The sequence below is a fragment of the Sarcophilus harrisii genome, chromosome 1 (assembly GCF_902635505.1).
Source record: "Sarcophilus harrisii chromosome 1, mSarHar1.11, whole genome shotgun sequence".
Lineage (NCBI taxonomy): Eukaryota > Metazoa > Chordata > Mammalia > Dasyuromorphia > Dasyuridae > Sarcophilus > Sarcophilus harrisii.
The window spans coordinates 38,628,534-38,642,827 of NC_045426.1; the positions used below are offsets into that span (position 1 = coordinate 38,628,534).

A 14,294-nucleotide genomic window follows, 5' to 3' on the forward strand; every position below is an offset into this window, starting at 1 on the left:
AAGTTAATGGTAAAAAGTTGTGTTGGATTTAATGGGATTTTTTAATGAATCAGTCAATTGGAGAAATAGAAGATAAATTAACATAAAATGATCATTTTCTCATTTTAGATTTAACAGACAAGAATGACATTTGACTTCAGCCTTTCAGGCAAGAATGTTGAATATTAAACATGATTTGACTGAAAATCAAATTTATGCTAAAATTTTTAAATTGCAATACAGCTTTTTTTTTAAACCCACAGTTATCATTTAAATGATAATTTTTCAAATGCAATAGAATCTTGAATTACCACTCATTTTCAAGGGTCCTAAAAGTAGTAGTCATTGTTCCAATACATAAACCAATGAACATATTCCAATGCATAAACAAATGAACAAAAATATATCGTTTGAAAAGTTAGACAATTATACAATTTAATTAGACTATTTGCTTGCTAAATAATTAGGATTTAACAGGACGATACTCACACTCCTTTGGAACTCCATCACTAAACTATTTTCAAAAGTCTGGTGTTTTTACTTTAAAGAGACCAAAAAGATTTAAAATGTCAAGAAATATTGAGTTACACAATTCATATTAGCATATAATATTGGTCAAATAACAGCCCTACAGGCCTGAATTTCTCTATCTGTATTAAGAATTTAATGAGAATTTCTGTCTAATTTGCAAAGAGATTGTGGGAAGTGTATTATTGTCATGTCCTTTATATTCCTGATGCCACAGGAGAGCTATTTGGCCAGAGGTCAGCCTTTCTCTTTGCTTCTCTCCCCCTACCCTTCCTTCCTAACTTTGATCTCTGGACTAGAAACTTACTGAAGAAAAATGGTTGTAGAACTATGCTGAAAATACATTGAGTGCCAAATAACAAGCCTTATTATATCACCTGGAAAGAATAGGTTCAGCTAGCCCATAATGATACAATTAAATTTGTTAATCTATATCTAGTTAGTTTGTTAGATATAAAACTTGTATATAGATGTATGAAACATACATATGCATATATATACATATACATTATGTATAGTACATAATGCACATATCTATATATCTGTATCTATACCCATAGATATATATCTATATCTATCTATCAATGTTCTAGAAAGTATGAGCATCATCATGAGAGAGAAAATGACATAGAGCAAAATGTCATTCCTGTAACTGTTCTGAGATAAAGATAATTAAAATAATGGACTTTTGTTTGTATAAAAACTTTCAGCTCTCCAAATAGCAACATTTATCTGTGCATTCCTGAATCCCTGATGATTTTATGCCATTCTTACACTCAGAAATTTCCTGGGGCAAAAATTCCCACTGAATACAAATAGAGATATTGCCAGGGGCAAATGCCAGCTCTGTTTTATCAATGAGTAAAATTATTCACTCAGTTGTAAACGTAGGCTTGAAGTGATTTTTTTAAACTGTATTTAATTGAGATCATAGTTTTGATTCCTATTGAAACATAGTTGATGTCCTTAAAACATTTTGCTTGCTTAATTAGTAGGATCATAAAACAATGCAATTCTGGGACAGCAAACTTCCATTACAATAGAATCCCAGATCTAGATCTCAAATTAGCCACAGAGGTCTTCTACTTTTTCATTTTATGGAAGTAGAAACTGAGGTTGTCACTTATAACAGTTGATATGTGTCAAAGGTAGGATTTGAACTGAGATTCTCTGACTCTAGTGAGCACTTTGCCTGTTTAGTTTAATATAATTCAGGTCAGAAAATTCAATTCAATTCAAGTGTATTATGTGGCTTCTATGTGGTAAATGATGTATAAGAAACTACATACATACATAGATATGCATACATAAATACATAATACATACACTATGTGTACATATCTAGCTGTATATTTACCTATCTATATGTGTATTTATTATAGCCCTGCTTTAAAGAACCATACATTCCTTAGCAAATAACCTAAATAGTCACACTAATGACTCCTCACATTTCATATTCTCTAAGTTTTGCAAAACACTTTAAGTACATGAACTCATTTAAACTTGGGGATATATTGTGATGAATGGAAAACAATGCTAGATTTGAACTCAGAGGAAATTGGATTTCATACCTGGATCTTCTGTTTATTCTGCATGTGAGTTGAGACAAAGGCCATTGGAGCTCTCTGGGCCTCAATTACTTCATCTGTATAATGAGATAATTGTATTGTCCTAGATTAATTGTGTCAAAGTTAAATAGAAACACATGTAACATAATGACTGAGAAAAATCATAAACTCATATTACCTGTGTTGTATTTATTAATTTTGTTAATCGTTTCCCAATTATATTTTAATTTGATCAAGGCCACATTTGGATTATGTGGGCCTTGAGCCTCTATTTTACAAATCTGAATTAGATAATTTCAGAGGTAAATGTGAAATCTATGGGCCTATATTAATTACCTTAAGGGATTTCTGGGCACATTTACTCCCAGCTACAATTTTATTTTATTTTACTTTTTATCATTTTCTTTTTTCTGGTTATACATGTATATTAATTTCTTAAATATGCATTTCTTTATGAATCATGTTAGGATAGAACATCAGAACAAAAGGGGAAAACCATGAGAAGGAAAAAAAAAAACAACAAAAAAAGAAAAAAAATGGAAAAAAAAAGTGAATAGAGCATGTGTTGATTTACATTCAGTCTCTGTACAATTTTAAAAGATTAAAAATACAAAGTAATTTTTTGGAGTGTAGAATAAAAATTTTTGATGGAATCAGGGAAGTTCACTTTCATAAACAATACAGAATCCTATAGATCCTAGAATATTATCTAGATCCAGAGGCCAGCTTTTCAGAATTATTATGATAAATACAATTTATGGATATTTCTTCCCAATGCAGAATTTGAAATGATGTAGTTGAATTTTATAAGACAGGATATATATTTTAATATATTTTATGGAAATAGAACATATCAGCACCCTTTGCTAATGTATCTGTTGCTTTCATATTCTCATTTGTAATTGTTGGGCAATGCTGTCATCTCATGAAGGCATATAATTGATTACAGAAAATTGAATAAAAATTTGTTTTTTATTTAGTCTTGCTCTTGTGAAATTATGTCTCTGTTTTAAAATTGAATTTTATTTTCCCTATATGTGCTTTCAAACATATATTACATTAAAAAATAAATGTTCCCTTTAAACACACTCACAGATATATACACACACGCATGTCAGTGTGCTGAAGATTTGCTTAGATCATTACTAAGGATGTGACTGCATTTATGGCATATAATGTAGAAGGTTAAAATAATTATAATGCAAATTAGTATTTTCAAAACTTCTGACTTCAAAGATAGGCAGCAGGTAAAACTAGGTTAACAAAAACTCTTCAGACTTAAAAAACTTACAGAAAAAGTGATTCTTGAATGTATTTTTTTCTTACTAAGTCATGTGGAAGGATGAATTAGATAGACTTTGGAAAGAAGGTAGCTAAAATCCTCTAGGGAATTATTTCAATAGCTAAATAAAGATGGTTGAAATTACATTTCTATGGCTGAGAATGGCTTCAGGGGATTTTAATTCCTGGCATAGGAACCATGTGTTGGTACTGAAGCTCTGTAAGTTTGAGGAAGAATTAAAGGTCTTAACTCTAGGGAACAAAGGGAGAATTTTAAGATTAATAAATGGTAAAGGTTAGTCAGAGAGGGACCCAAATTGTGTTTTGGTATTTTTATTTCTTTTCTCTCAGTCTACTTGTTCATTATTTTTTCTATATAGGCAATATAGCTTTTGTTAGTATTAGGTTTTTTTTTTTAGTTATGAACTCTAATTGTATGGAAAATCATATTTAAATCAAGAAGTTTATTTTTTTTTATCACTTTTGGTTGAGTTAACTTCATCAATGGGAAATTTGTTAGAGGACAACATGACCTCTTAAGCCAAGTTCTATACTGTACTTGATAGCAATTCACCCAAATTGTCAGGCGAAGTCCTTGAAAAAATATAGAAGAACCTTTGGAGGATGAAGTCTTTGAAGTTTAAAATTTCAAAGCAAATAACTTTAAATTTACTTGTCTTCTGGAACTCTTTAAAAGTCAATCAATGACAGTTATTAAGCACTTATTATGAACCTACTGTTTTTTCTAAACATTAAGAAAACAAAACAGAAGATGGGGAATTTGTAATCTAATGAAAATACAAAATTACAACTGTTATATATAGGTATATGAAAGTTACATTGAAAATAGACATTAAGGAAAGTATACATAAGTATCCAGAAGGCAAACTAGCAGTAAGAAGAGCTAGGAAAGCTTTCCCATAGAAAGTAGTACTTGAAGAGAGTCTAGAAGGAACTGATGGATACTAAAAAAAACTGAAATGAAGAGGCAATGGACTCCAGCCAGTCAGTGTAAAGATTTCCTCATATATTTGAGAAACAAAGCAAAAACACAAGTTGATCAGTGCAGCCTGACTATAGCATGTATCAAAGATAGTAATATATAAGGAAGCTATAAAATAAAGAGGCCAGATTGTGAAGAGAATAATTAATATTTAGAAATAGAAGTAATAGAGAGTCAACTTATTGAATGGGGTCAGGAAGTAATCTAGTTAGAATTATACTTGAAGAAAATCTCTTGGAGTTGTTGGGGAGAGACAGAGCAAAGAGATCAATGAAAAAGATATTGCAATATCCCAGTAGAGAGATGATGAGGACCTAAAATAGAATTGTGGCTATATGAGTAGAAAGAAAGGGGACATATATGAGCAATATGGTAAAAAATAGAAAGAACATGTTCTGTCAGCAGATTGGATAACCACTGAGAGTAAGGGTTGGAGCATGACTTGGAAGTTATGTGCATGGATCTTTGGGTAAGGGCAGTAACGTTGGGAGACATAATGATACACATAAGAACAGTGATTTTTGGGGAAAAAATAATGAATTTTTTTTGGACATACAATGAGTCTGAGAAGCTACTGTGCCAAAATGTCTAATAAATAGTTGGTTATGTGGGACTAGATACAAAGATTTGGAAACTATTATTAAAAAGTTGTTAATTGAACCCATTAGAGTTAATAAGATCACAAGTTAAGAAAAAAGAGAGAAAAATAGGTCTGACAGAACTTTTGCTCAACATACCTTGTTTCTAATTGTCTCAAAGTAATAAGCTATTAATTGAATTTCCATTAATCATGTTTACTTAAAAAAAAGTTATGTTTGAGTTTATTTAGAAAGCCCCCTAATAAAAAGCCCCATTTTACCCCCATATTCCTCACCTTGTGGGATTAAATAACTTTTTCAGGGACATATAGTCAATATGGCTCAGAGGCTTTGAAAGTGAAACTTACTGTCTTTTGAAGTTTACTTTTTCTTCTCTTTACCATACTTCCTAACTCTTAAAATGCAGTTTTGTAATTGTATCATCAAAGATGACAGTGCATTTCTTGATTCTTTTCATAGCCACTGAAATCCATGGAACGAAATGGACCAGGATTAGAATATCGAGTGTCATGGAGACAACAAGGAGTTCCTTCAGAATGGTCTGATGAATTGGCCACAGATAATACCTTACGAGTGATGACCTCATCTGTCTTTACTCCTTATGATGTCAAAGTTCAAGCAATCAACCAACTTGGTTCTGGGCCTGAGCCTCAGACTATAACTGTGTATTCAGGAGAAGACTGTAAGTTACCTCTTTTCAAAACTATTTTGAAATATTTCAATGCTATTTTAACATCATTAATAAATGATAATTTACTGAATGTCTATTTTGTCCAAAACACTGCCCTGATCCCTGTATTCAAGGCACAAAAGTCAGATAATCAACAAGCTTACATTAAGTAGTTACTTTATATTAGATACTAGCAAAATGAATATAATCAGAAAGAAATACAGTCACAGTCTTAAAAGAAATTATAATAGGGGAAGAAATACATTGTTAAGAAACCAAAAAGAGAAGAAGTGTAATAGACCTTATTCTAAAACATTTGAAATCTAGTTGGAGAGGGTACCAAATTAAAAAAAAAAAGATGCTATAGTATCTGCTGAGTACAATAATGTGCACAGAGTAAGTTATGCACACATATAGGAAAAGATAGATGACTATTCATCTAACTTTTTGGGACAAATTGAAGATTGAGTGAAAAAAACCATTCTTTATCACTTAGACACAAAGATTAATTTTAATTATAACTTCTTAAAATACCTGGCATTTGTAACAAGTCTGCCCATTTTTCTGAATATGCTGAAGCATCTGGAAGATCCTGATGTTCATGTTTGTTTGTTATACTGCACTGGGGCTCAGGATCTGGTTTGCTGAGTTGGGACTTACTGCTGGCTTGCTAGGATTCTTCTTATCCTAGATTGCATTCCCCTTTTAACCAAGTGAGACAGACCTTTCCTACTGATATTCAAAGTTTTTTGTGCTCAAAGATTGGTTCATCTTATTTTTTTGCTGGTTCTGCCATTCCAGGATTTGTTTGGGAGTGATTGGAGGTGAATATGGGAGAGCTATGGTGGTTTACTTCAAGTCCCATTTCTGTATTCATTCATTTATTTACTTATTTGTTTATATGAAGTCATCTTTATTGTAGATCAAAGATTTGAACTGATTCCTCTAAGTCTGATTTCAGTGTACTTTTGGCACACTGCTTTATTATACTAATCACTGAACTGACTATAATAAAATTGTTGGAATAAGACAGAGACAAAAGATCTGTGTAGCATTTATGAATGTGTATTTTTCCCTCTCTGTTTTCATCCAGCTTTCAATTTTCCTGAGTGGGTAAATGTAAGATGGCAAATTTAACCTGCCTTTGACACATTGGCTGTATGACCCTATTGAAGTTATTTAAGCTCTCAGTTTCCTAGGAACATTGGCAAGGCTATTATTTCAAAATAGTTACTGACCTTCAGTGATTGAAGGAGTTGCCTTACTGAAAGTTCAAATTTTCAAATGACAATAGCTTGACAAATAGACTCTGAGTGGAATCAAATAAGATAGAATTGGCTAGACATAAATGTAAAGTTTTATAAAGAGGAGTAAAAAAAGTAGATTACTATTATATGATGTTAGCAGCCCAGTTATAATGTCTTACATACCATTGGTTATATGTCTTGTATATAGAATTACCATTCAGAAAAGGATTGGATTGATGACTTTTGAAACTTCTTTCAATTCTGAAAATTGTTTTCCTGAATCAAAAGAGCTAATGCAAAATATTTTAGAGTGAAAAGCAATATGACATCTCTATATACTTTGTCACTTCTAAGCCAATGCAAAGCCTTCACACTATCACTATCATATATTGAATCAAAGTATTGTTGATTCTCCCATTTAAAAAAAAAAAAAAAAGAAACAAACCCTTAAGCTTACTTACCTTGTTGTCTAACTCACAATTGACTAAAATAAACTGTCTATATGAGACTGGTAGAAATATGAGATTTTGCCCGTTTGAAACACAAAATGATACTATATGAAGTAATAGATTTCAGTAAGAAAGAAGACAAAAACTAAAAAAAAAAAAAAGATGGAAGTAGCAGACATACAATGGGTTTTTTATAGCGTAAGTCTTCAAAGAAAGGTTTAAATTATGTTTAGTGTTTCTATTTAGGACAAGAATATATATAATATATATATATATATACATGTATACAGATTTTTTTCAAAATATACATATATTTTGAAAAAATTCTGGAAAAAATAATTAACTTAAAATTTTATTCTATTTGAACCTGAGAACTTTCAGTTATCTAGAAAATTCATTTATAAGAACCACTTTTATAACAATGTTTGGTAAATAAAATGCTATCATATAAATATATTTTTTGCAAATATCAGACTAGATAGTTTGATTATACTTGTTTAATTATAAAGGCTTATCCTTTTCTTGTTACCTACTCATTCAATAATTTTTTCCATGACATTCAGTGATCCATTTAAAACTTCTCTCACACACATACATACATAATACATATAATATAGTAATAAATAGCAATGTATATATATGCACATATATATTTATATGTGTGATATATCCATATCTGTGTACATTTCATACTATACATACTATGTTTCCAATAGCCTAGAATAATTTATGTTTTAAAATAGTTGCCTACTAATATCAATTAAGATATTAATAATTATTTTTATAACTATCTTTATATAATTCTGTAAGGTTGGCAAGATACTATACATACATCATCACATTTGATTGTCAAAATAATTAAGTATAGTAGGTGCTATGGGAACTGAGGTTAAAAAAGGTGTGATTGCCCCACCATCAAAGTGTTACAAAGTGCTTGAGAATTTGAACTCAGGTTCAGTGTTCTTGGTCACTGAAGCACCAAACTATCTCTATTTAATAGACATTTTTTGGGGGGGGCTACAGAGTCAATTGGGGTTTAAGTGGCTTGCCCAAGGCCACACAGCTAGGAAGTGTTAAGTGTTTGAGACCAGATTTGAACTCAGGTCCTCCTGACTTCAGGGCTGGTGCTCTATCCACTGCGCCACCTAACTGCCCTTAATAAACATTTTTTTAAGGAAGGTATAGTGGCTTTGGAAATGAGCATAGATACAATTCATCAAACCTCATGGCATCCATAGGGCTATTACATTTAAATTATTGTACAAAGTTATGCTTATTAATGTTATTATAAATATTTGAATAGCAATAAAGAATACAGCTTGAATTTTGAAGTATTTTTATTTTTCAGAAATATTCATGATGTCTCTCTGCACTGTAATATAGAAATAGTTTTTGAGAATAATCTTATTGATTCAAATTTAACAATAACAATATGTTGATATGGAACCATATTTGTGTGTGTTTGTGTATGTCTTTACAGATCCTGATGCTGCTCCTTCTTCAGTATCAGCCAGTGTTATAAATAGCACGCTTATAAATGTCACTTGGGACAGAATTCCAAAAGAGAGAGTACATGGACATTTAAGAGGATATCAGGTTTTGTTTCCTAATAGTTGCATAAAAATGTTCTTGAATTTTAAAATAAAACTGATTCAATAGGTTACAACAATTATATGCAAGAAAAAAATATGGCAATGGATTATAATTTTTTATTTCAGATCAATTGGTGGAAAACAAAAAGCAGATTGGATGAGAGGAAATTCCCCAAAGAAATAAAAACTTTAAGACTGGCAGGAGACAGAAGCTATGGAATGGTTCCTTCACTAGACCCATTTAGCGAATTCAAGTTAACAGTCTTAGCCTACAATTCCAAAGGTGCTGGGCCGGAAAGTACTCCAATTTCTTTTCAAACTCCAGAAGGAGGTAAAAGAAAAATAAAATATGTGAAATCCTTTAGTTCTTCTCCCCTTTATGTAATCTTTTGAAAACATACTTTTAGATAAAGCCTAATCTATCACTCATTAATGTTCATAATCATTTATAGTTTGTTTAGACTAGTTACATGCCTCTTTAATTTATGTAGTACATTTATATTCCTGACATAATGATTACAAAGCTGGCCTTGAAGGTAGGAAATTCTAAATTCAAGGTTTTCCAGTGATACTGGCTGGGTGATCGTGGATTAATTTTTAAATAGTAACATCTAAGATTTTTATTTATATAGAAAGTTTCAATTTTCATGGGAAGAGGGAGATTTCTTACATAATAGTCTCTGTATTAATTGCAATTATTTGTCTAATTCCTGCCTCTCTTTTCTATTTTGAATGGTATGTATTACATGGAGATACACAAAGTCATATATAAGCCTTATAAGTGAAGAGATCCCAGTTTGTATAAGGAGGGAAATCTCAAATTCACACGATTGTACCTATGTCCTAGTTATAAAATTAGAAAGACTGCTGTCCTTTCTAGAGGAGTAATCTTTGTAACTGGTATTTCCAGAGTTAAGTTTGACTGCCTCTAATATGGGAAGAAGTTAATGAAAATATACCACTCCAAGTACAGAGGGTGAGTGGTGTGCCCTCATGCTCTCAGTTGCATTCCATTAGATTGTGTTTTGGATCTGATTTCTGCTAAATATATTTGTGCTTTTCTTACCTATTTATTTGTCTTTGGGAGTCAAGTAATTTTTTTGTCAAACTTGATAAATTTTCAAATTCATTGCTGTTAGTACAAAATCAATAAATAAGTGCTAATGAAATTAAATTATTTTAAATTAATTTAAAGTAACCAGTATTGGAGTTTTAATAGCAGAATAAAGACTTGATGAATAGTTTCTATAAATAAATATTCTATATTTGGTGTCTTTAAATTAGTATTAAATCAGTTTATAAGTCTAAATCATTCAATAAGAATTTTGGGACTGTGACATTGTGCTATGTTTGAGATAGAAATCAAAAGCAAAAGAAAGGTAGTCCCTCTGCTGTAAAGGGACTAATTTTCTATTGGAGAGAATACTTCGTGACTAGGTCTGTAGAATTAAGGATGGCTATTCTCTCCTCTTTCTCAAATGGGAGATTGTTAGAATAGTTGTTTCACTAATGAGAAAAGAGATCCAAAGGAGTAGAGTCAAAGGGAAGCTGCAATATTATGTGAACTGAAAACCCAAGGATTGCTTATGTCATCAGAAGAATAGAAATATATAAAGGAATTCATTGTATTTTAATAATTTGAATTTTGTCATAAATTTTATCTTGATCTCATTTATTTCAGTACCTGAACAACCTACTTTCCTCAAGGTTATAAATGCTGATAAGGACACTGTTGTTTTATCCTGGGGACTGCCCAAGAAAGCACATGGCAACCTAACTGGCTATAATTTACAATATCAGATAAGTAAGTAGAAATTTAATTTTTGAAATCAATCTTTTTGTAATGAATAGATTATATATTTGAGTAGATGATATTATAAAATGGGAAACTGGGTAATTCTTTGGCCATAAAACAAGATGGTACTCATTGGAAAAAACACAGATATTGAGACAGAGCGAAGGAAAAAATAAATGACAGCAGAAGATGAAATGGATAGATAGTCTCCTAGGGGAAAAATTAATTTGAACTTGGACAGATTTTGAGAGATAGTGGAGGAGAGAAGGCTTTGCTGTATCATAGCACAATGGAGTCATAAAGAGGACATGACCGAACATCTCAATAACAACAGACAACTCTAATTATAGGTTATTCCCTAATTACTTTAATTATCACAAATTTTGCTTAAATTTCAATGTACAACTAATTTGACCATTTTATATGAATTTATCTTATTTAGAGGTTTACTTGAACAGTGATGCATACCTATATAAACATATACCATTATAGTGTACATTTCAACTTTTAAGTAATAAAATATTTTTCTGTATATTTCCCTTTTTTATTTCTCTAAAATTTGTTAGCATATAATCTTTGCTTTATTTCCTTCAATATTTTCATTAGGGAAGGCATGGAATATTTATAATGGAAATACAAAGGATAACAAACTAGAAAACTACTAAATTACAACTTTCTACCTGTTAACATATTCTTTCTCTCTATCTTTCTGAATCTGTCTCTCTGTCTCCATCCAGTCAATTAAGTGTATGTATATATGTACACACATATATTAATATATCCATATACATGTACACTTTTAGAGTTCTTGAATGTTTGAATTGACATTAATGAATTTTAAAAGAAAATAAGAAATGGAAAACTTACAATCTTTTAGTAAACATTTAGAAAAAAAAACTTTCATTTACTGGGAAACATCACAATGCTTACAATGAGTATTGGTGATATGTTCACTCACAATTGTAATCCTCAGATAATAGAACTAAGATAAAATAAAAAAAAAACACTTTAAACAAGCTCATGGTGATTTAAACAATAGATATATCATTGGATTTTTTAAATGAATTGATTACATATTGAGGAAAAAAGAGAGAAGAAGGCTTTAATATCAAAAATGTACTTGTTAAAAGAACAGAATAAAATAAGTAAAATTAATCCATTAACTTTTCCTCTCTCCTACTTATAAAAATGGCTCTATGAATTTCTTCTGAAAACATCATTGACCTCAGTATAATTATAATGGTCAAAACATTCCCACACTTATAAGACATAGAGAAGAAAGGAAATTATACAAGGTTTGTGTCCAAACAAATTAAATTAGCCAGTGTTGTCTCCAAATGTTTCTTTACTGCAATGGAAGCATAGGCATTGAAGACAGTAATTAAATCTTTTTTTTTCCCTGTTTGGTAAATATCACATTTTTTTCTTTTAACGACATCTTTATCTCATTCAACTATTAATAGCATTAGCAGCAAATTACATCACTTAAATGCCAATTGGATATAGGATATATCAGTATGAAACAATGCAATTTAAAACACTGTGGCCATGTTACTCTGTTTCCTGGCTTTCTAAAAACTGATCTTCACATGTTTTGTTGTTTGAGGATCAAAACACATAATTTATTTGTTTTTTCCACTTAATAGTATTCCCTTTTTTTCTATCGCGTGTATAGGTAGTTTTCAACTTGAATTTTTGTAACATTTTGGATTAAAAATATTTCTCCCTTTATCCTTTCCCTCAAGACACTCCAAGAAAACAAGCAATTGAATATAATGCAATTGTGTTTAAAATATTTCCATATTGGTAAGACATAATTTCAAGGAAAAGAAAAGTGATTCTAGTTGAAATGCCTTTTAAAAAGTAGCCTGAATTTGTATTTCATCATTCTAATAGATAATAATATTTATTTGCAGGATTAAAAATGATATTTCTAATAATGTTCAGTTAAGATTATTAAATCTAAAGAAAAATAAATTTGTAGAAACGTTTCTCAAAAGAGGCTGATATACGTTTCAACTCTATGATATTTTAATAATATTTTAATTCAAGAAATTTGGAATCTTGATATATCTATATCTTGATATCTCTCTATATATGTCTACATATGTATGTATATATTTATATAAGCATGTGTATTGATTAACACAGAATCTGGTACATACTAATTCCCTTCCCTTTTCCTTATTCCTTTTCTTTCTCCCTTTGTCCCAATGCAGACTGGCAATTTCTATGCAATTTATGGTCTTAAAAATCCTGAGTTTTAACTGTCAATAAGTGATCTTTTGCATTTCCCTGTTTGGAACTAGGCCCCTCTATCTTTGCTTGGTGCATTTTATTATGTTAAATTATGACTGTCATTCTTATCTCACACTATCACTACAAATATATCTATATCTAAATTAAGTGAGATTCCACCTTACCTTTTTGGAACAAGTCTTCTAGGCCATTTCTCTTCCATACTCACACCTTGCTCTAGCTCCAGTATCGCAATTCACTCTTGATCTAGGTCTAAGTTTCTAGGTCTCCTTTATATATTGTCTTTCCCTGTTAGATTATAATAGTTTGAAAATAAAGATTATCTCCCCTTGTTTGTATTTGTATTCTTACCTCTTATTGTAGACTCTTAAGACATAAAATCTTAACTTAATTATCTACTAAGGAGATAGATGTCTTGACATGACACAAACACAGAAAATGTTATATCAGAGGTAAGAATGGCACCAAAGTCATTCTTATTTTAAAGACAGTCCTCAAATCCTAAAATAAAAATATGCTTGAAAATCAATTTAAAATTATATAAATTTGTGTTCAAGCCTATGGGAACCAATTTATAAAGCTGAGGAGTATCTATCTCCTTTTGATTTTTTTTTTTAGAAATTTATACATAAATCTATTCCAAGAAATCATTACTGTATTCCATATTTTATATGCAAAATTTTCATCTATTTTTGTCTTCAAATGTAGTTCTGTGATTATCTTCCTTTTATTATACTTGAAAATGAAAGATAAAGAATGATATTAGGCCTACAAGATGTTAATATCTGAACAATACTTAAAAAAGACATCCTGATCTCATGGCTATGCACATATCTCAAAAATCAGCTTGATTAGTATATTACTGAATTTAAGAGCATAGCTTAAAAATGCCAATTCCCTTTGACTTCAAATAAATCACAGTTATATTCATTGGAACTATAAGACTATCCTGATTTGTCATGAAATCAACCACTATTGATCAAAATTGTTCATTATTTATTTTTTTCATTTATATATTTATCTGCTAATCAACTCTATAGGAAGTATTTAAGAAATAGTTTGAATAACTAAATTGATTTTTATATTTTCTAGAAAAATTAGGAATATGTCTTCACACATGTGCATGTATAATATATATGCATGTTATTTGTAATGCACGTTACTTATGTATACATTTATATAATTGGATGATATCTAAAAACCACATCTTTCTGCCTCTTTATTTTATAAAGAACAGGACTATAACCAAGTCCTGTGTTCAAGGACATGTATGTAGTATCAGGGGTACTATTTGAACCTGCAATTTCAGACTTCAAAGCCCATA

General features: G+C 30.3%; 1 protein-coding gene across 6 annotated transcripts in view; it reads left to right on the forward strand.

Annotated features, from left to right (window-relative positions):
* Window positions 1-14,294, forward strand: part of CHL1 (cell adhesion molecule L1 like) — a 267,221-nt gene that overhangs the window by 238,005 nt on the left and 14,922 nt on the right. For all 6 annotated transcript variants that reach the window (XM_031954105.1, XM_031954085.1, XM_031954075.1 and 3 more), the window contains 4 exons: window positions 5,418-5,640; window positions 8,805-8,920; window positions 9,043-9,247; window positions 10,598-10,720. In XM_031954105.1, coding sequence (XP_031809965.1) covers window positions 5,418-5,640; window positions 8,805-8,920; window positions 9,043-9,247; window positions 10,598-10,720 — 667 coding nt within the window. The remainder of the gene's footprint in view (window positions 1-5,417; window positions 5,641-8,804; window positions 8,921-9,042; window positions 9,248-10,597; window positions 10,721-14,294) is intronic.